We start from the raw sequence: 23,413 nt of genomic DNA, 5'->3' as shown, positions 1-23,413 counted from the left end.
TATAGCACCACTGCAGTGACAAGTGTGACCACCAGAGGGCCCCACTTTTCCCACCTAGCTGTGTACTGTTTAGCTGTAAACATTCCTTAATACAAGTCAAGTTGATATATGACTAAATTAATTTGCAGTGTTACTTGAAGCTATGCTGTTGTGAAGGTCATAAAAATTGTCTCTGTAATCCTGCAAAAGACGGAAATAATAATGAATATTCATGACAATTGTAAGTGAGTCTAAAAAATAATGCTGGAAGAGACAAAAAGACAAGAAAATTAACCTCTATACTTTCTGTACTCTTCGGCACTAGCTTTGTGTACCAGAAATGAACACAAAAGTTTTCACTTGAAAACTTTTTTCTGGCCTCCATTGAACATCAGAGCTTATTAATAGTTCTTAATGTACATAAGGAGCCCTAGCAGTGTAGTGATTAAGAGCTCACTGCTCACCAAAAGGTCCACAGTTCAAATCCACCAGCCATTCCTTGGAAACCCTATGGGACAGTTCTACTTTGTCCTATAAGGTTGCTGTGAGTCAGAATCGACTCAGTGGCAATGGGTTTGTTTTTTGGGTTTTAATGTACATAAGGAACCCTGGTGGCAGAGTGGTTAGTGTCTAGCTGCTATCTCAAAGGTCAGAGAAAGATGTGACAACTTCAGTAAAGATTACGTACAGCCTTGAAAACCGTAAGGGGCAGTTCTACTCTGTCCTATAGGTCACTATGATTTGGAATGAACTTGACAGCGATAGGTTTGATTTGTTTGTTTTGTTTTGTTTTTTAACTATACATAAACTATTTTTACTGTGTTGGAAGTTCTGGTGCCTCGTTTGTCCTCTTTCGCTACAGATCACTGCAAGGAAAATTCTACTTTCTTGCTTCCCCAACACTTGGTGAGACCCTGGAGCCTGGCTGTCTGTGGCTTTGGACAATTTGGCCAGCCTCCAGCAGCCTCAGTGTTCTCATGTATTAAATGGGTGAGAGGTTAATAATACCTGTTACTGTGAGGATTCAACAAGACATTATGTGTACAAAGCACTTGGTACATATGAAGTTTTCAGTAAGTATTAGCCGTCACTACTGGAATCAGCTTGATTTGCAGCAAATTATTCTGTGGCTTGTCGAGCACCACCATTTGCTGGACTTTTCTTTAAAAACACATCCCCTTAGATGCTTTCCTTAAAAGAAGCCAGAACTGACCTAATACATGGATGCATTTTGGGCTCTTTTCCTACTCAAAGGAAATTTGTGTGACTAATGCCAGAACACCACCAACAGATTGTGTTTGATTGGCATATCAAAACGGTTCATTAGCAATTGTGAGAACTGCTCAAACAATACAATGAAGTATATTAGCAACATCTGGATTTTTCAGGGGAAGTCAAAAGATGACAGTGTAGTTGGGTTGTTAATCTCTAAATTAAATGAATTAGCACTGATGCTTAGCATGCTGAGAACAGAAATGGCTTGAGGCCCTTCCTGCTTCTCTCCTTTTATAAAATGGGGATAACTGTCTTCTGTGTATCTACTTAATAAGAAAAATTAAAGCGTCCTTTAAGGTCTTCAAGGAATGGATTTAAATAACCATCATTACTATTAATTGAGTCAGTGGCCCAGCCGGGGAGCTTTGTTACTAAACACAAGGAGCACAGGCTCCTGTCTGCCTGAGTGGGCACACTCATGTATGCCACGTGGTTGGATTCACTGCAGCAAGCCTTGAAGTAGCCACATTAGGGACCGTGGAAGGACCAGGGTGAATCCTGCCCCCAGGGATCTTGTCACTTCAACTATTTAGGGGGCAGGGAGGTAGAAGCAGAGTGGATGGGGTTAGGGTTAGGCAGGATAAGGACATACATCTGCACAGCTCACCAATTCTGTGAGAAGCACTTAAAATTCCTTTTTACAGGTCTGTGCTAATGCCCTGGAGCCCTGGTGGCATAGTGTTTAAGGGCTCGGCTGCTAACCAAAAGGTTGGCAATTCAAATCCACCAACCACTCCTTGGAAACCCTATGGGGCAGTTCTAATCTGTCCTATAGGGTTGCTGTGAGTCAGACTCCAGGACAACGGGTTTTTTGGTTTTGGTGTTAATGCCCCAGTAGATTGCATAAGACGATTATTTGGCATTCAGAAAGGAAATAGTAGGAGTTCTATTTATTTTTATTTAAAAAAAAAGAGGTAAGAAGTTAATCCATGTTTCCTTAATGGTTGACAGCATATGAGATAGATGATAGATAGATAGATAGCCAGACATTCATTCACTATATACACCCATTGCTGTCGAGTCAATTCCAACTTACAACAACCCTATAAGACAGAGCAGAACTGCCCCATAGGGTTTCCAAGGAGCAGCTGGTAGATTCGAACTGCCAGCCTTTTGGTTAGCAGCTGAGTTCTTAGCCACTGCACCACGAGGGCCCCTCACTATATATATATGCGTGTGTGTGTGTGTGTGTATGTGTGTGTGTGTATGTGTATGTGTGTGTGTGTATATATATGTATGTGTGTATGTGTATATGTGTGTGTGTGTATGTGTATGTGTATATATACACATAGATATATAAATATACCAAAACCAAGCAAACTCATTGCTGTCCAGTTTCTGACACAAAGCGACCCTATATAACAGAGTAGAATTGCCCCATTGGGTCAAAGCAAAAGAGGCGATTTAAGGACTTATGAGTGATTTATAGAGTTAAAAATGCTTTCTAAATGAGCTGTGTTTTATTATCTGAAGTAAATGGGGCACTTTCAAAACACCTATCAAGTAAGTACCAAAATCTCCATCTAGAACCAGGGTCTACCAGGGAGAACAACAGGTATTAATGACATCCTTCCAGTTGCTCAATTTAAGTGCAGTCACCACGTGGCTAACTTAGAGTAATCAGGGAGGGACGAGGTTAAACTAAAGAAAGGTTTGAATTACAGAATACTTTCTTTTAAATAAAGAATGTATTGCTTACATCCTGGCCTTGTAAATGTCCCACTTTCATGAATGGAAGGAGCATCTGCGCTGGCACGCCTGAGCGCCAGCCTTTTCCTGAATTCTCCTAAGTAGTCCTCAAGAATTGCTGTTTTTGCTACAGGTTGGCTTAACAAATGTTTTCTAGAGCTGGCACAGCCTTTGAGTTGACCATCAGGAATTGGACTTTCAAATCAGTTCACGCCTGGATGGTATTTTTGGTGTGTTTAAAATTAAAGGGATTTGAAAAGCAAAGTGGATAATAAGAATGCCAAGATTAATCCATAAGGTCCCATTTGTTCTGTTGTTTTTGTTTTCAAGAAGTTGTCTTCTGTAACATCTGATGGGTTAGAATGAACTTGGCAGACTTTCAGTGACCCTGAAAATAAATCAGCAACACTGAGAGCAAACCCAATACCCAGACAGCTCCCTAACCACCGTGTGACTAAATAATCCAGTGGCTAGAAGCACTGCAGAGCTATGAGCATAGCTACGCACCTTCAGATCATTGATTTAAGTCTGCTCTAGTTGCTTCAGTGTAATTGTTGTTGCTGGCTGCCTTCAAGTCAGCCCCCGACTCGTGGCGATCCCACGCACATCAGAACAAAACCCTGCCCAGCCCTGCACCAACCCCATGTTTGGTGGCAGAAAGGACGTTGTGATCCATAGGGTTTTCATTGGCTGATTTCTGGAAGTAGAGTGCCAGGCCTTTCTTCCTAGTTTGTCTTAGTCTGGAAGCTTCCTTGAAACCCGTTCAGCATCATAGCAATTCGCAAGCCCCCACTGACAGACAGGTGCGGTTGTGCATGAGGTGCATTGGCCAGGAATCAAACCTGGGTCTCCCGCAAAGAAGGCGAGAATTCTACCACTGAGCCGTCAGTGCCCTCCCACCCTCAGTGTAACTAAAAGCCCTTTAAAATTGAATTTCTAACATAATCAGCAGCAAATTGCCAGGACAGAGAGGCTGCTTCAGGATGCAGTTAAAGAGAGGTTAAGTCAGGTGAGCATCAGGAATTAGCGGTAGACATGGGCAGGTCCCTGAAAATGGGCAATTACCATCCTGTCTCACACTTCTCATCCCTTTTGCAACACGGCTGCATAAAAGGAAAGTGAAGGGGTTTTTTAATGGCCTCCGCTGCCATGTGTGCGTATATCTAAATTTACATGTTATGGCCTGATGTATATTCATGTCTCCAAATCACACTCGAAAGAAAATTAATGATGTCAAATTCAGCTGACATTAAACAGTGGGAAATTTTGTAAAGGATTTCAGGCCCTTGTCTGTACTCTATGCAAAGAAGAATAGAGTCTATGCATAAGGCATTTTCATTCCACTTATTTTGTCTTATAATCCTGCTCTCTTATGAGGGAAAAGGGAATCCATGGGGTAGATATTTGTTCTTCCTTTCAGACCAAAAAACAGGTTTGAATTTTTTTTTATTCCTTCCTTAAGTGATTGTTTTAAATATATTTTTAAGAAGGCAAACTCTCAGTTGGTGATGTTTTTGCATTATGAGGGCCACCTTTTTCTCTCCTCTGTTTCGTCCTGTCCCTTCATGTTCTGTGGCAGATCAAAAATGGGTCACCGTGGTATCAATACCGGCTCATAATTATTTGTCTCCTTTTTAGCCACAAGGTGTAAATTTGCTAACTGAGAAGGCGTGCTCTGACATTTAATCTGCATGTATGTCCAAAGGCTGTTCTCGCTGCACTAGATAATTTCCCTGAGGGATTGTTCTGTAGAATGTGGGGCCATTTGTTGAGCTGTCTGATGTGGAGGGAGAGAAGATGAAAGGACCTGCCAGAGAGGAGTAGGATCATACAGTGCCTTTCTGAACAAAAAAGGAAATCAAAAGACAATTTCGAGTCCATTCCAGTTCCCTGAGCACGTTTTTGTGAACTGGGGCATCAGGAATGTTTTCTTATTAGTGTTTTTAGGGAAGTCACTGAGAAAAAGCTCCCAAATCAGAAGGTTAGGGCAAATTTAGTGCTCCCCAATGACAGTGCTCAGAAATAACCAACTCAGGACCCTCCCATCAGTGCCTGAGACTTACAGGTTCTTCAAGGACCTGCAAAAATGTTTGAAACCGGAAGAAAAATTATACATTGGTATTGACTCCAAAAAAGAGCCCTGGTGGCACAGTGGTTAAGTGCTCAGCTGTTAACCTAAAAGTCGGCAGTTGGAATCCGCCACCTGCTCCGAGGAAGAAAGGACCTGGCGATCCGCTCCCAGGAAGATTATAGCCTAGGAAACTCTATGGGGCAGTTCTACTCTGTCCTATAGGATCACTATGAGTTAAAATCGACTTGATGGCACACAAGAACATTGACTCCAAAATAAAAAATAAAAAACTTAACCAATTACCATTAAGTCAATTCTAACCCATGGTGACCCCACATGTGTCAGAATAGAACTGTGCTCCATAGGGTTTTCAGTGGCTGATGTTTCAGAAGTAGATCATCAGGCCTTTCTTCCAAGGTGCCTCTAGGCGGACTCGAACCTCCAGGCTTTCAGTTAGTAGCTGAGCACATTAACCATTTGCACCACCCAGAGACTCCAAAAGGTATCTATAAAAATCAAAATTATTAAATGTTTAATTGAATATCTGCAAAATATTTAATATCAGTTTCATTAAGTATTATATTTAGTATTTTTTAAAATTACTTTACATGTGAAAACTAGGTGTGGATTCAATTTCTCACTTTCTAAGATTTCTGAGACTGCATGGTGGTTGCTGAGAAACCAGTCACAATCATAAATTATATAATCAAATGAATTGCATATAGCTAAATAATTTCAAGTGTAAGATTATAAGAATCCTTTTCATTTTGTTATTTAAAACATCTGTATTTGATGTTAGGAGCCATGGTGGCGCAGTGGTTAAAAGGCTCGGCTGCTAACCAGAAGATCAGTAGTTCAAACCCACCAACCCCTCCAAGGGAGGAAGATGTGGCAATCTGCTTCTGTAAAGATTACAGCCTCAGAAACCCTATGGAGTATTTCTGCTCTGTCCTGTAGGGTCCTTATCAGTCAAAATCGACTTAATGGCAACGAGTTTGATATTTTTGGTTTTATATATGTTGTGAGCTATGGGGCATTTTAATGTGTTTTCTATGATGTGTATGGTAGGACCTAAAAAAGACAACCTAGAGCTGAAGTGAAGGTTTTAAAACGGCTCTTCCTCTGTCTACTCTTCTCCACGTGTGTGATTATTCATGAAGATGCAGGTCTGCTTAGATTCTAGTGGGAGTGACCAGATGGCAAGACAGGAAGGAAGGTTCCAGTTTATTCTTGCTGTATGCATCTGTAGTGGGAAAGGTGGTGGTCCGAGCATGAGAACATGCATACGGGGAATGGGCTTACCAAGGCACTTGTTCGTAGTTGGAAGCTCACGAGGTGGTACCTGGTTCCAGTGAAGAAACAGACTTCGTACTGAGCTGGGGAAGCAGAGCCCTCCAGTTGGGTCACGCTGGTAGAATCCCAGTATTCCCTTATCTGAGTTGTGTTCTGTCCCAATCCACGGTCAGTGCCTTCGTGTGCCCTTATGTTCTAGTCAGCTTTTCCCAACCTGACATGGATTTCCATTTCCTTTGAGGTGGTGGGAGCAAGAAGCAAATTGGGTTATCTGATTTTTCTGTATGATAATCCTAGTTTACTAAAAGGCCCAGCTTCTTCAGGCTTTATTTTATTCACCACCCGTGAGGCTATGAATGCTAAATCCTTCCAAAAAGACATGGAAAGTGACACTTTCTTGTAATCCCATTCCCCAACAATAACCACAAAAGCAGTTTGGTATAATTCTTGTAGACTTTTTTTTATTTGCAAATACTAAAGTGTCATTAATTTATTTTTGTTTATAAAATGAGATAATAATAAATAAAGGTTTTAAAATGCTTTTTTTCCCACTTAACAATACATCTTAGATATGTTTCCATGCCAGTACGTGTGGACTTACCTCATTCTTTTTAATGACTACATGGTATTCCACTCTACGGCTGTGCCATAATTCATTTAACTGTCTTCTATTGCTGAACATTTAGGTTGGTCATTCAACTACGACCTTTCAGGAGAATATATCATGTGTCTAAATAAGTTACTGTATGTTGGCTAGAAGCATATGTGCTTGGTCCCCCGTGTTTGCTTAACCTATCCAGGAGCAGAAACAACCAAATCTTCCCGTATACTGATGCTTGTTATTAAATGTAAAACTCATATGTGATTCACCATTTATTTATTTATTTGTCTTTTGTTTTTGCCTCTCCCTCTTATGCAGTCATCTACAGCCAGGGACAAGGATGAGCAGGCTCTACCGGTAGGAAGCAGTGGCCCTGTCTGTCCCTGTTTGTGTGCCTGCGGAGAGTAGGGAGGGTGGGGGGAGGAGAGGGCTCATGTGCTCAATAAATCATCCTCTCCCTTGGAATATTTAAGTGGTTTAACCTGCTGGCGTGTGTGCATTCTCTGTCCTACAATCAGTGGTGACTGAATTCTGACATTTGCTGACAAATTATTTCTGGGACTCGGTTTCCAAAAGTTTGAATTCTCCTTTCTATTTGACATGAACTTTTATAGGAATTCAAAGAGTGAGATATTTCCAAATTGCATTCCAAGGGATGCTGCGCTGAGATTTGATTTGGGGCCATTGTGGGATCTAACGCATGATATCTGTTTTCTCCATGTATGTGCATGTGCATACTTGTTGGTTAAAAATTTCTTTTGGTCCCAGCAAAAGAAATACTGCATGAAAACTATATATTCAATATATACATAATGCCCAAATGACTATTTTAAGTTCTTCTATAGATATAACCCTATCCCTTTTTTTTTAATTGTGCTTTAAGTGAAAGTTTACAATTCAAGTTAGTTTCTCATACAAAAATTTATACACACGTTGTTATGTGACCCTAGTTGCTCTCTCTAATAATGTGACAGTACACTCCTCCTTTCCACCCCAGATTTCCCATGTCCATTCAACCAGCTCCTGACCCTCTCTGCCTTCTCATCTCGCCTCTGGACAGGAGCTACCCATTTAGTCTCATGTATCTGCTTGAGCTAAGAAGCACTCTCTTCACCGGTATCATTTTATGTCCCATAGTCCAGTCTAATCTATGTCTGAAGAGTTGACTTCAGAAATGGTTTCAGTTCTGGGCTAATAGAGAGGCTGGGGGCCGTGTCTTCTGGGCTCCCTCCAGTCTCATCAAACCATTAAGTCTGGTCTTTTTACATGAATTTGAGTTCTGTACCCCACTTTTCTCCTACTCCATCAGGCACTCTCTGTTGTGTTCCCTGTCAGGGCAGTCATTGGTGGTAGCCAGGCATCATCTAGTTCTTCTGGTCTCAGGCTGATGGAGTCTCTGGTTTATGTGGTCCTTTCTGTCTCTTGGGCTAATATCTTCCTTGTGTCTTTGGTGTTCTTCATTCTCCTTTGCTCCAGGTGGGTTGGGACCAACTGATGCATCTTAGATGGCCGCTTGCTAGCTTTTAAGACCCTAGACGCCACTCACCCAAATAGGATGCAGAACATTTTCTTAATAAACTAAATATAACTCTATTCTAATAAAGATCTTCAAGGAGAGTTCTTCCAGTTTCCCAGAATAAGGACCATAGTAACGATGATTATGACAAATTATTAACAGCAAACACATTGTTCAGTTCCTAGCCAATTAATACATTGCACTTTATATTGTGCAGCATGGCAAGGAAATGGCTTTCAGAGTTCTTGTGTTCAGCCATCAAATTACAGTTACATTTCAGCTCTACTCAAGTCTCCTAAACTTACCCTTAAAATCCTTTGAACCCCAAACATCTGAATCCCCTATAACCAAGTAACATAATGCATTAAAATGTTAGAAAATTTAAGGTTCAAAGGACTAGTAGTGAAGATACACATATGACCTGTAGTTTCTGCTGTAATGCTCAGAGCAAGGACTCATGACATTCTTTGAGAGCCCGTAGGATATGCCAGATTCAGTATCAGACTAGAGGTGCAGACCCAGTCCCTTCCTTTGAGGAGCTCCTCATCTGGTTCACCACTGAAACACCATTAATCCCCTCTGATTCTTCTCCAACGCCTTTTGTATTAGGAATATGATTTCTAGCAAAATAACAACTATAACAAAATCATACTAAGAAAGTCAGATTTCTCCATGTATCTCATATGAGATTTTACCCAAACTCCAAGCTCACTATGGGTTTCATGTTTGTCTCCAAACATGTAGGACGTGATTGTTAACGCTCTACAAAATAAGAGACCTATGGACACTAGTTTGAAAGCACTGCCCAATTTAATCAAGTTAACCAGATTTCGTTTATGTTAGACTTCCTGATCTAATAGGTATGCTGAATCTTCAAAGGTGGGTTGGTCTAGGATGTAGCACCTCCCAAATGTATTTGCCCATGGAGTCTTTTAGGGCACTTTTCTTGGGAAGCCCCCTTATGAGACTGGAGCATGATAGAATATTTTGGAAATCCCAGTAGTGTAGAGAGATGGAAGACTTAGTGGGAAAGAGTATTTTATTTTTACCTGACCCCAGAAAAATTTCATGTCAGCATTTTGGATGAAAAGTTCAATAAGAAATTAATTCCCTTACATTATATTACTCCTCCCTCCTTAAATCTGCCCATCTATAAAGCTTGACAGCCCCTGAAGCATCTTTCCCAGTGATGAACAGAGAAAATAGCACAAAATCAACTACACGGGGGAAAGAAGTTCCTATTCAGGATAAAAGTCTATCAAAACCCAGAAGGTTTGGGTTTTTTATTTTATTTTTTTTAAGACTCTGCTTTTGAAGAAAAAAAGAAAAAGAGTTTGTTGGTAACCACATCTCTAGAAGTCATTCTTCTTCTTTCACCTATTGGTTCCATTATTGGGCCAAAAGATCACAACTAGTAGGAGTTGATGCAAAAGGAAGCCCCCATTTGAAGTCAAGCAGGTTCTCAATGGATTCATGATAGAGAGTTCTGCCTCTTCAAATCCCACTGCATAGACCGTAGGGTTTCTGCATTAGAGCTGTGGTCCGCAGCATGGAGATGAAATACCCCAGGGATGTACAAGATGCTCCTCTAGGGAGCAAGGAGAAGATATTAGTACCTCTGTAATTTACTTTCTATATCATTCTTCTTAATTTCTATTTTTGCAATATTTTATAATATATATGTGCTCATAATAGTATGTGTGTATATATATCTGTATCTATAGATTTAGATATAAAGATATGGATATGCACACATACTCAAAACATTTTGCTGGTAGGGTATAGAATCTACAAATTTTAGGGACCACCCACTAGTTTAGATAACAGTCTTTGAGTGAAGCAGACCTGAAACCCATTCACTATCCTCTACTTTTTGCCTGTGTGACTTGGACCCTTTATTTCACTTTTCTGAGACTAAGTTTTCTTATCTTTCTAAAGGGAATAATAACAGTATCTACTTTATAAGATTCATCTTGAGAATGAGATAAACTAATGAATATACATCATACTGCATGTTGCCTGGCATTTGCTAAGCTCTAAAAAAATATGGTAGCAATTAATTCATTTAGTAGGAGAGACTGGGAGAACACCATTCCTCCATGAGGTTTAGAAAGTACTTTGAAAAACTTTTTGGTTCACTAGTGTGTGATCGTGTGACAGAAATGAGTGACCACCAGACAAGGTCAGGATCTTATCTAGAATGCACTCCCCTCTCATTTCTGAGAACTAACAGCATCTCTGTCTGTTTTCTTTGCTCAGGCTAAGCCACGTCTCCAGCGAGGTGGAAGCTCTGCCTCACTCCACAACAGTCTCATGAGGAATAGCATCTTCCAGCTCATGATCCACACCCTGGACCCACTCGCTGAAGGTAAAATTCAGGCTTGGGTTTGGGAGCTTGTTTGGAGGGAAAGAGGTTGTAAAAAGGGCTTCTCTCCACATAACACACGTTTATGCTTCCATCACTCAAGCCTCCCAGTGCCCTCTTGTTTAGCGTCTGCCAGAGGAAGCTCTGGCCCCCTGACATGCTTTGTCTACAATGGTTCGGTTCACCATCAGTGTTTTTTGAACCAGGAATAGGATCTGGGTTCTTCATGGATTCATGATAGGAGATCTGTGTGTACATTCTGTCTTTTGATGCCTCCAGCATAAATAGAGTTTGTCATGAGGCAGAGAAGACAAAAAGGTTTCCTTCCCTTCCAGCTATAGTAACAGTTCTTTCTTCTTCCTTCCTGAGTTTCAAAATGTAGTTCGAGCTGAATTGTGCACCTTTAAAAAGAAAAAAAAAAGGGAGGAAAAAAAAGAACTCCATGACTTAGTAGGGCCAAGAGTAGTTAATTTTCAGAAGAAATGTTCACTGCCAAACTTTGATATTGTATTAATTCTTTGGCAACTGGAAAATGGTAGGTGAACATCTAAGCATCTAAAGAGTCTTCTGTAAGATAACTGCTTAGGATCAGTCATTGGAGACCCAAGAAGCCTGGTCTATCTCCAAGAGTAATCATCTGAACCATCTCAGAGAATCCAGAATCGTATTCTCCCAGTTTTATACATTCACAGTGAATCCAAACTCGTCATGTTTCTTAAATTGTATAACTATCTTTAAAAATTAATTTTTCAAATAGATATCTGATGTGTCAAGTTATGCCACTAGCAAGAGGCTCAAATATAACCAACTCTGTTCTCCCTCATCCCTGGACCTTATAACTGGGCCTGATTTTACACAGAGGTAGTAGGGATTATTGAATAGCATGGCCTGGGAACAGGTCACTGAATGAACAGACAGGATCAGATTGTCAAATATATCCTGTAAATATTAAGGTTTACTAAATAATTTCAAGAGTACAGGCAATCAGTAGGCTCAGATGAAGCAAAGGAAAATCTGTGACCTGAATGGTGGCTCCCTAGGTTCTGTCTTCCCTTATTGGACACACACCTCACCAGGAATAATAGGTGAAGGCCACAGGTACCCCTTTCACAGAGAAGCATTTCAGTTATCAGACATCTCCGTTTTATGCTCCTAGAGAGTTGTATAGCCGATGTGATATTCTACAAGGAGCCCTGCTCCGTAGATCTTGGGTTCAATTTACGAGAGGTAATCCTTAGCCAAGGACGTCCTAAATATCCTTACCCTATTTATCTGGAAAGGAGCCCCGGTGATGCAGTGGTTAAAGCACTTGGCTGCTAACCAAAAGGTCTGCAGTTCGAACCTACCAGCCATTCCACAGGAGAAAGACGTGACAGTCTTCTTCTGTAAAGACTACAGCCTTGGAAACCCTATGGGGCTGTTCTGCTCTGTCCTGTAGGGTCACTATGAGTCAGAATCAACTCAATGGCAACAGGTTTGGTTTTATTTATTCAGAGGTCCATTTGACAAGGAGATGAGACCTGGTCACTAGCCTTCTTTTCTTTCCCCAGTATAACCTCAGAGAAGGAGTGAAGATCAAAGGCCAGCTGCTTTAACTCCTTCCTCCCAATCACTAAGAGGTTGTGTGACTTTGGGAAGTTTGTTGTTGTTGTTGTTGGGTACCGTCAAGTTGGTTCCAACTCATAGCAACCCTATAGGGTAGAACTGCCCTATAGTGTTTCCAAGGAGTGGCTGGTGGATTTCAACTGTTGACCTTTTGGTTAGCAGCTGAGCTCTTACCCACTATGCCACCAGGGTCTCTCTAAATACTTGGTGTCTTCATCTATAGTAATAGTTACTTGTTTAGTACTTTATAGTTTACAGAGCATTTTCATACCCGTGAACTTATGCTTCACAGTAATACTTCATAGCTTACATTATCCGCACTTCATAGAACATTCTGCCACCAAAACAGATCTCCAATGTATCTCAGTCTCCACTGCCAGCACTTTATTCCAAGCTGTCACCCTCGCTTGTTTGGATTCCTGCAGTAGCTTCCTAACTGGTCTTCCACTCCCTTCATTGTCCCCTCTATCCATATTTTCCACACAGCATCCCAAGTAATCATCTTAAAAAGTAAATCAGATTATGTCACTTCTATTGAGAAACTTCTGTGATTTCCGTTGCTCTCAGGACAGTGGTGAAATCCTTACTGTGGTCTGCATGATCTGACTCCTGCCTCTTGTTCCAGTCTCAGTTGGTTGCGCCATATAGGTCTTTCTGTCCTTCAAGCAGACACCTCTTCCCTGTTTCAGGGGTTTTGCATAGGCTGTTCCCTCTACCTGGAACACTTTCCTTCTACCCCATTTTTCCCCTGCTTTACTCCTACCCATTCTTCAGCGCTCTGTCTAAACAGTACTTCCTGACCATCCAGTATAAATCAGGGCCCCTAGTCATCATCTCTCAGTGCACCTTTCGATTTTTCTTTATTGCTCACATTACAGGTTATGTGATGATTTGTCTATTTCCTGTCTCCCCCAGGATGCATAAGCCTCTCGAGGGCAGGGACTCTCTTGTGTTCACTAGTTATCCCCAAGGCCTAGCGCAGTACCTGGCACATAGCAACTACTAAGGCTCGGAAAGAGTAAATAGTTTGGTCAAACTCGTGTTATTGACCTGATATGCACACATTATCAAAGCTCTCTAACCCATCACAGGTTGAAGATTACAGGAAAATTGTATCTTCATTACTTTGAGCCACAATCTTCGGCGCTCCATTGCCCTGGAGAACCATGTGAGAGAAGAAAGGAACAATTTTTTCTGCTCCGACTCAATTATGAACAGGCAACTAGGGATGTTTATTTTTGACCAGGCAGTATTGTGTAGCAGTTAAGAGGACAGACTCCAGAGCCAGCTCTCTGAGTCCAAATTTGAGCTCCGCATTTACTAGCTGTGTGACCTTGGACAAGTTACTTAACCTCTCTGTACCTCAGTTTCCTCAGCCGTAAATCGGGGATGATATATGATGATGGGGTTGTTGTAAGGATTAACAGAATGAATATATATGTGTATGATGCATTTAAAGCACTGCCTATTACATAATAAGTACTATACACAGGTTTGAAGTATATATATATATATGTTTGAAATTATTCTCTTCCATGATTTTGGAAAAATAATACAGCATGTGATTTTTAAAAAATTAAAAATATTCAAAAGATTATGATGAAAAAGGTTTTCCTCCTCCATCAACACCCCAATTCTTTCTTGTCCCCCAGTTCTCCCCAGAGGAAACCATGGTTACCAGTTTCTTAGGGATTCTTCCAAAGATGTTCTATGCATTTACAACTGCATGTGTGTGGGCATGTGTGTGCATGTGCGTGAGTGTGTGTGTGTGTGTGTGTGTGTACGTGTGCATGTGCTTGCATACACATAGGTCTCAACCACCTAACGTTCTCTGGTTTTTGTCTGGGGGAGTTCAGTTTCTGGTAGGGCTTATTTGTGAGCTTTCAAGTGGAGGGGCTATTTTATCTTTCGTTTCTGTGTGAGATAAGAGCAAGTGAATCTGGGTTGTCTGTGGCTCGGAGTGGGGCCATCAGTGATTTTCTGGAACACCTGGCACTTTTGGCGCTATGCTGCAATTAAACTGTTCCCACTGTAGCAAGATGTGCCTTCTGAATCCGGGCGCCCGCTTTCAAGGTTAAACCTCTGCCTGAAAGACACGGAGGGCTCCAGTGGCGTGAATCTGCGAGAACGCTGAGAGCCATAATCAGTTCTGGACTCAAGTGATTAGAAAATATGTAAAGCACTTGAGTGCTGTAAAATTGCTCCATAGCACACGGCCAAGAAAACAGATTGCTCTGGTACTTTTCCCCAAAAACTCACGATCATTTTTCATTCCAAGCACAGCCAAAAAATTAACCCACAGCTCTCAGAAATAGTCATCTCTCTTTGAGTTTGCATCTGATCGCTTGAATTCACATGTCTTTGTGCCAAGCTGCCACTTTTTAACAGTGTGGAGTGTGCTGGTTGTGTCACCAGGTTAAGAGCATGGACACTGTAGTGGCCCCCGTTGCACTAAGGGACAGTTCGCCAATGTTCCTAGTGCTCACCTAACTGAGCAGTACATTGGCCCCATGTGCCATGCTGTCAGTGTTCAGAAAGCAAAGGACTCAACTTCATTAGAAAATATCGTCGAGGACTGATGACCTATGGAAAGATGTTTTCCTTTGTTTCATCTGTGCCACTCAGGTGTTTTCATCTTCCAAAGTCCAGTGATTGGATCCTTGCTAAAAGCCTTAATTCGTGATTGGTACGGTCTCTGAGCCTAAGTCACAGGATCCAACAGTGTTTGTTTTTCCGTAACCTATTGCCATGCAACAAAGCATCCCAAGACCACCATTTTATCATTGCTTATGACTTTGTGGATCAGGAATTTGGGTAGGGCTCAGCTGGGTAATTCTCCTTTTCCAAGTGGTATCAATGGAAGTCACTTGATGGTATTCAGCTGATGGATGGGCGGGTTGGAAGGTCCAGAAGGGCTTCACTCACATGTCTGGCACCTTTGCAGGGACAGTTGGTAGGCTGGGCTCGTCTGGGCTCCTTTGCCTCTCCATATTGTTTCAGGAGCTTTCCACATGGTCTGTCCGTCAGGGTAGTTGGGCTTCTTACATGGTGGCTAAGGGTTTTAAGAGCAAACCTTCCAAGAAGCCCAGGCAGAATCTGCGAAGCTTTGTGTGACCTAGCCTGGGAAGTCCTAGAACGTCACTTCTACTGCATTCTATCAATAAAGAAAGTCACTAAGTCCAGCCCAGACTCAAGGGGAGGGAAATGACCCCACCTGTCAATAGGAGGGATAACAAATAATTGAAGCCACCCTTCATCTAACCCAGTCTGTTTCAGGGACACAGGTCACTGATTGATTCATCTGTTATTTGTTCGCTGGTGTGCTCTAGGCAGACCACACTGGGTGGAAGGGACAAAGCTGTGGTCAGCCTGCCTGGGTGACAGTTTAGCCCAAACAACACTGAGCAGTGCTTTCCAGGGCCACAAAATTCTGAACTGGACATTGTTCAGGAAATGGAGGAATTTGCTTAAGACTTACATGAATTATTGGAATAAAATTTTGTTTCTTTTATCAGAAAGCCCTGGAGAAACTAGAATTATCAGTCTTTGAAATCACATCCTGGCTGTCATAGTCGATTTTTCTAATAAATTCAGTGTCTCATATTGATTTTAACATTTCCTCTAAACCAGGTATTAAATTTAACCAGATGTACATCTTTATGAACTGAAAACAAGGATGCTGGATGTAGCACTTTTGGAATGAGAAGTAGCACCTACTGTCAATTTATATAATAATAATGCTACCACCTAACATTTGCTGAGCACTTACTTCAGGCCAGGCACTATGATGAATGCTGTGCATATGCCATCTCATTTAATCCTTACGTTAGCCCTCTTCCATCATTCAGATAAGGACACTACAGTGTAAAGAGGTTAAGTGTCTCACCTCACCAAGGTGACAGAGAAAGTAAATGGCAGAACCAGAATTGGAACCCATACCTACCTGGCTCAAAGTTTGTTCTTAACTCTTATGCTATGTTACCTCCTTGTGTAACCTCGTGTCCAACCCAGTGTCCCTTGTCCTCCTGGTGCAGACACCAGCCTAAATCCCAGGACTTCTTACCCATCCCTGGACCAGTTGTAAATGCCATCTATGCGATGTGAATTTCTCATCCATAAGCCTTCACAGCAAGACCCACCTCTCTAGCCTCAGCTCCTTCCACCAGGTGCACAGCATCTCCAGGGCAACTTGCTGTCGTCACTCACCTTTTGCTGCAGCTTTCTTCCTCCCTGGCCCATGGAATTTCTGATGACCTGACTGTCTAGGATGACTTGGTACTACCCTGCACAGGAAAAAAGAAACCCCATAGCCAGCTCCAGGGGAGCCTAATGACTGGGTGATAATAATGGAGAGATTGATGTGGGGGCAAGATAGTGGAATGGCATCTGAGTTTGGCCATGTAGCATACATGGGCAACATGTGATCCCAGAGTCAGACTACCTGGGTTCAAATCCTGGCTCAGCCTCTTGCTCTGGGACTTTGGGAAAGCTGTTCAACCTCACTGGACCTCAGTTTTTCCACTTCTAAAATGGGATAATGATAACACCACCATTGTTAGTTTATGATTAGAATTACTTTTAGGGATTTGGTTTCTTCATCTGTCAGTGGGATAATGATACTTCCTCTAATATACATTTATAGTGAAGATTCGATGCTGTAATGCTCAAAAAGCCCCTAATTAGTGCTGTTGGCAATTATTTTTCAGTTAGAATTGTGTTCGGTGTCATGTAACAGAACCCAAATGCAGTGGCTTACCTTAGTAGAGTTTTATTTTTCTTATTTAACAAAAGCCTAGTAGGGAGCAGTGCAAGGCTGGTACCACGGCTCCATGCTGCCATTAGGGGCCCAGTCTCCTTCTTTTGTTTTTTTCTTTTTTGGTTTTTCCATCCATAGCATGTGACTCTCATCCTCATCCTCTGAGGATGGCGTGGCAGCTCCTCCTCTCCTTCCCCTTCCCTCATCATACCTGTGTTCTGAGCACGAAGAAGAGAGGAGGGGAAGACAGCTGTCTTTTTTCTTTTTTTTTAAGATAATCATTAGTGTTCAAGAAGCTCCACCCAGTGGGCTCCCAAAGTAGACTCCGAGTAGACTCCTTTGGAAGTGTACTCTGCCTCCCCAGACAAAATCAGGGTCTCCTTGGTAAGGAAGAAGGGGAGAGTGGATATTAGGAATGCAGCCAGCAGGGTCTCCCACATATCATCATTGCTACTACTTGGCAAGATTGAAATGCCTCCCTCCCCAGAATAATGCCATGGTTGTATTTTGTGTTGTTTGTTGCCCTGAGTACCTCTGAGAGGGCAAGACTTGGGGTAGGCACGGCTGTATCCCCAGTACCTGGCATATAGGGGCCCCAACACATATTTGTTGAATGAATTAAATGAGTGAGTACTCAACTTTTTATTTTTTCTGCTGGAGAAATGTATGTCTCTAGCCACATCGATTTTCTTAATTCATGCCCTGTCAAAGGGTTCTTTGGTTGGGACCAACAAAGTCTTATTTAATCAGTGGTTGTCTGCAGCAGTGACGAGCAGTTGCATCTGGTTTGGGCACCATTGTATCTCCAGCCTTTAGCACAGTACTGACATTAAGTAGGTGCTCAGTAAATATTTGCTGGATGATGGAATCAGTCTCCCTTTAGTTCTGGAGTCACTGCTGCAGTGGTAAGTGTTTGCTCTCCACCTCTCGCCTTCTTGGTGAGTTCTCCTGTGTACTTCTTCTCTTCTCTCCAAACTCTTTGTTCTACTTTCATTTCCTTTCCTTCCCTTTGACAGACAGTTTGTTCTTTCATGGTATTCCATGGTCCTAATTTTATACGTTAAAAGAGTTACCACTGCAGCTTATCCTAACCATTCAATTGTTTGACAAATTCAGACACCTATAATAGTGTCAGCCACATAATTTGGTGTTAAGGTGAGTGAGTTTGAGAAGAAAACTGCAAAAGGAGAAGCTCTTCACTTAATTTCTACATATTTTAGGAAACCTCCTACATTTCTAGTAGTTTCTTCTTCTTTTTAGAGATTCAACATTTGATTTGCATTTTTTTTCACTGCCCAACCAGTTGCCGTCCAGTTGACTCCAACTCATGGTGACCCCATGTGTATCAGAGTAGAACCGTGTTCCTTCCATAGGATATTCAATGCCTGATTTTTTGGAAGCAGATCCTACAATACCTTTCTTCAAGGTGCTTCTGGGTGGACTCAAACCTCCAACTTATAGGTCAGCAGCCAAATGAGTTAACCGTTTGCATCACACAGGGACTCCTGTTTCACTATGATAACAATTTTATTATTAATACCAAAATTTAACATATAAGTATAATAAGTAACTTAGAAGACACAAAAGTGGAAATAACACCTGTTGGAAGTTCAGGTCTACCCAGAGGCACATCAGAAGAAAGTCCTGATGATCTACTTCCAAAAAAGCAGCCATTGAAAACCCTACAGAGCACAGATCTACTCGGATACATATGGGGTCGCCATGAGTTGGAATCAGCTCGACAGCTGTAATTAGACTAAAGGATTATTTAACTACAGGGCTTGAAACACTTTGGAACAGCATATCCTCAGGCATGATCTGTAATTCCCTTGTACTTGTTTTCATGATAAGACCTGCAGAATCCCGTAATGAGGTATCTGAAAATGAACCATATTCATAGTATGATACCTGCCTTATTTGCCATTAGAAAGACAGCAAATATTTCCCATGGTAAGCTCACATCACATCAGCACAGCCTGTCTCTGCTGTTGTCACTTTCCAGCCAACACATTTATGTCACATAAGTTCAGCTTGGTTTGGGGTTTGTCCTGGGAGTATTTCTCCTGCCTTCCTGCAGGGCAGTTTTGCCCCATTGATTCCCTCTGCAGTAGGTGTTGTGACATCCTGTTGCCATCTCTTCTGTTGCTTTGTCAGTTGAGCTCAGGCAATGGAGGTGAACAAGGGCTTTGGTGACCTGAATTCCAGAACATCTTGATTGTAAAAGCCTCACAAATGACTAGCAAGTACCTATTTTGTTCACCGTCTTTCCTTTTCCCTAGATCATGGATTTTCCAACTTATTGTTTTAACAGCATAACCCTTTGTTCAAAGGAATTCCTAAAGGAAAGAGTAAACAGGTTTTTAAAAAAAACTGTTAGAACTAGTAAGAGTTTATTAATGTCAAATCCTTTATCAGTATGCTTAATTCAATAGCCTTCCTCCCAATAGACCAAACATAACATCCACAGCAAGCAGAAAAGAAATAAAGACCCCCATTCACAACAGCAACAAGACCATAAAGTACCAAAGATTAACCTAAAAGAAATGTTTACGGACTTTATGGGGAAAATATATAATACTTACTGAAGAATGTAAAAGAAAAAAATTGAGAAAAATGTCGATATATTATAAGGATGTCAGTTCTCCCCAAATTAAGCTCTAAAGGCAACTCAATCCTAATTGGAATCCCAAAAAGGTGTTTCATGGAACCTCATGACTTGATCTGTAAATTCATGTGGAGTAGTCAACAAGAGCAAAGATGCTTGTGACAAAGAAGAGCAAAGAGGTAAGATTTTCGCCACCAGAGAGCTAGATATATCATATATCATAATGCAGCAGCTGTTAGATGCTCTGGTTGAAGTATTTGGGAGGAAAAGGAAGAAGCTGGAGCAGAGGCAGTTGGGGTCTTCACTCATGTGGCCCCTGAGAGGCTCTGTGGAAGGGAGAGTGAACACCACCACCTATAGGAACATACTTACTTCTCTCGGGTGAAGTATTATGAGGGCCAGAAGAGTGTGGCCTCCTATGGCATTAGAATCAGCTATTTGAAGGAAAAAGGCACTCATTCTTTTATTAATATTGTTGTGGTGGTGGTGATGGCGGTTCGTTGCCATTGAGTCAGTTCCAACTCATGACGACCCCATGTATGCAGAGCAAAACTGCTCCCATAGGGTTTTCAAGGCTGTACCTTTTGGAAGCAGATCACCAGACCTACCTTCCAAGGCACCTCTTGGTGGGTTCAAACCACCAACCTTTCAGCTAGTAGTCAAGCACTTAACCATTTACGCCACCCAGGCACTCTATTATTATTGCTGCTGTTGTTTAATTGTGGTAAAAATATATGTACCAAAACGTTTGCCAACTGAACTTTTTGACATGTACCATTCAGTGGCTTTGATTATGTTCATCGTGTTGTGCAACCAGCACGAATATTCACTTCCACATCTTTCCATCTCCCTTAACAGAAGTTCAGTGTCCCCTAAGCAATGACTTCTCCTTTCCTCCTCCCTCTCACCCCTGATAAAACAAGAAAAACAAACCCATTGCCAATGAGTCAATTCCAACTCATGGTGATCTCACGTGTTACGGAGTAGAACTGCTCCATAGTGTTTTCTTGACTGTCATCTTTACAGAAGCAGTTTGCCAGGTCTTTCTTCTGTGGATAGCCACTAATAAACTTTGGTCCCTATACTTTTGCCTACTTTAGATATTTCATGGAGCCCTGGTGGTGCAGTGGTTAACAGGTCAGCTGCTAACCAAAAGGTCAGCAGTTTAAATCCACCAGATGCTCCCTGGAAACCCTATGGGGCAATTCTACTCTGTGCTATATGTTGCCTAAGAATCAGAATCGACTTGATGGCAGTGGGTTTGTTTTTTTTGGTTTGGTTAGATATTTCATATGAGTGGGATCATACAGTGTTTGTTCTTTAAGGTGCATTCTTGAAGCAGTGAGAGCACACATTGATGAATGCAACATCACATCATGACAAGTGCAGATTAATAAACCGAATCTGTAAATGCCGAGTTGTGCTTACAGAACTTAGCACAGTAGCTGTACTGAGTAAGCACTCAACAGAGGTGAGCTCTGCTTCTACCAGCCCTGGAGGAATTTCATAGCAGTGTGTGAACCCTTAGGGAATGTCCATCATGAAAGTGTTCCTGAAGAAAGAGTATTAGTCAGGGTTCTCCAGAGAAACAGAACCAATAGGGTGTGTATAGATATGGACATAGATGCACACACACACACACACACACACACACACACACACACACACACAGACACGCGTATATATAACCAAAAACCCATTGCCATCAACTCGATTCCGATTCATAGCAACCCTATAGGACAGAGTAGAACTGCCCCATAGGGTTTCCAAGGAGTGGCTGGTAGGTTTGAACTGCTGGCCTTTTGGTTAGCAGCCTGAGCTTTTAACCACTGCGCCACCATATATATATGTGTGTGTGTGTGTATATGTGTGTATACATATATATATATACACACATATATATATACACACATACACACAAACACACCTACCTTATTGGTTCTGTTTCTCAGGAGAACCCTGACGAACACTCTTTTCCCTGGAAACACTCTCCTGATGGACAGTATATATACAGAGAGAGATACAAAAAGAGATTTGTTTTAAGGAATTAGCTCACCGGATTGTAGGGGACTGGCAAGTCCGAGATCTGTCGGGCAGGTGACAGGCTGGAGAAAGTGATCTATTATAGACGGAAATGAGGAGCATGGGCAGGCAGAGAGGAAAGTGTTGGGATCAAAGCAGAGGAACTTGTTTACTTCTGGAGCTCCAGAACGAGGCATTATGTATTGTTGGCCCAACTAAAACGGAGACTCCTTTATCAAGATAAGTGGGCATGTGGCTGTTTGCCAGCTGAGCTAACATTCTGGAGTCTCTCCTGTCGAGGGTCCCTAGTGGTAGGTGTGTGTGTAGAAGGGTGTGTGTGTCTACCATCCCTGTGAGTGTATAGTGTAAGTGTAGGAAGCTCAGGGCCTAAGAGGTGGTGAGAAAGGAAAACAAAAGAGCGGACCTTTCTGAGGGCCTCACCTGTGCCATGCCTCTGACAGTCGTCTCATGTAATCCTGTCCATCATGGCCCTGGGAATTACTGTGCCTATTTTACCTCTGTGGAGCCTGAGGTTCACAGATGTCACATAACTTGCTCATAGTCACACAGCCTCCTTTCAGAGCCCGGCGCTTTCCACTGACACCAAACTTGCCCACCTAGATGGTCGATAATTGAATTTCTGTGTTGTACACATTATAAATCAGTTTCATTCGGGGCATGAAAGGAATGTGAATGTTCTTACTGGAATAAATGCTTTTTGAGCATGGGCAATGGGTTTTTGTTTTTTTCCTCTATGAAGAAGGTTTGCCTTGAAGTAAAGGCCACAAAGATGTGTGGCCAAAAATTGATTTTGATGGCATTTGACTTTAAGCAGACCATGAGGAAGGAAAAGACAATGAAGCATCCCTAAAGTTACAGCCTCATCTTTGTTCTCTTGAACTTACCACATGCTCAAAGACGCAGTTAGAACTTCAGAAGTGAGGGCTCAGAGTTACCAGAGATAAAAGACAGCTGTCACATGGATGATTGGGGACAATCGTTGAAGGTGAAAAAGCACTTTCATTTTCTCAAAGACTACCCATTCAAGATGTATATCGATATATAAATATTATTGGCAATATGAGAGCATTCAAAGGGTCTTTCTCCCAAATTAAACACATTTAAGCTAAAGACACCTTTGATTGTTTAATAAATAACCAGGCCTTGCCTAATGGAATGCAGGTAGTATAACTTGCACTCAGTGATGTGACCATTTTCTCTGAGAGAAGTGACAGCTCTTCCTGGTTTCCATCTGTGCTCTGCACTGTGCTTTCAACTCATCTGTGGACACTGATCATTGTAATCACAAATCCTCAAGTGCTCTCAAGGTCCACTTTTCCTCCTGACCTCACATTATCAGACCCACCAAGTCTGACCTCTTCACCTTAACCATTAAAAATAATTCCCTCACCCACACTGGACTGTCCTTCACAGGTTGTTTTGGGGCTCACATGAGGCTACACACACACACACACATATACACACACACATATGCATATATACACACACACATACATACGTGTACGTACATACACTCGTACACACGTACGCACATACGTATGCACACACACGTCACACACACTTGTAAAGAATCAGGCTTCTATGTAAGTAAAGCAGCATTGTTTACATAAAACTT

At 41.8% G+C, this 23,413-nt stretch overlaps 1 protein-coding gene across 1 annotated transcript in view; it reads left to right on the top strand.

Annotated features, from left to right (window-relative positions):
- Nucleotides 1-23,413, top strand: part of SLC24A2 (solute carrier family 24 member 2) — a 321,337-nt gene that overhangs the window by 221,791 nt on the left and 76,133 nt on the right. The window contains exons 5-6 of the mRNA XM_004373517.2: nucleotides 7,227-7,265; nucleotides 10,684-10,792. Coding sequence (XP_004373574.1) covers nucleotides 7,227-7,265; nucleotides 10,684-10,792 — 148 coding nt within the window. The remainder of the gene's footprint in view (nucleotides 1-7,226; nucleotides 7,266-10,683; nucleotides 10,793-23,413) is intronic.

The sequence above is a fragment of the Trichechus manatus genome, unplaced genomic scaffold (genome assembly GCF_000243295.1).
Source record: "Trichechus manatus latirostris isolate Lorelei unplaced genomic scaffold, TriManLat1.0 scaffold00025, whole genome shotgun sequence".
NCBI lineage: Eukaryota > Metazoa > Chordata > Mammalia > Sirenia > Trichechidae > Trichechus > Trichechus manatus.
The sequence above is the reverse complement of the archived record's forward strand: the minus strand, read 5'-3'. Positions and strand labels throughout refer to the sequence as shown.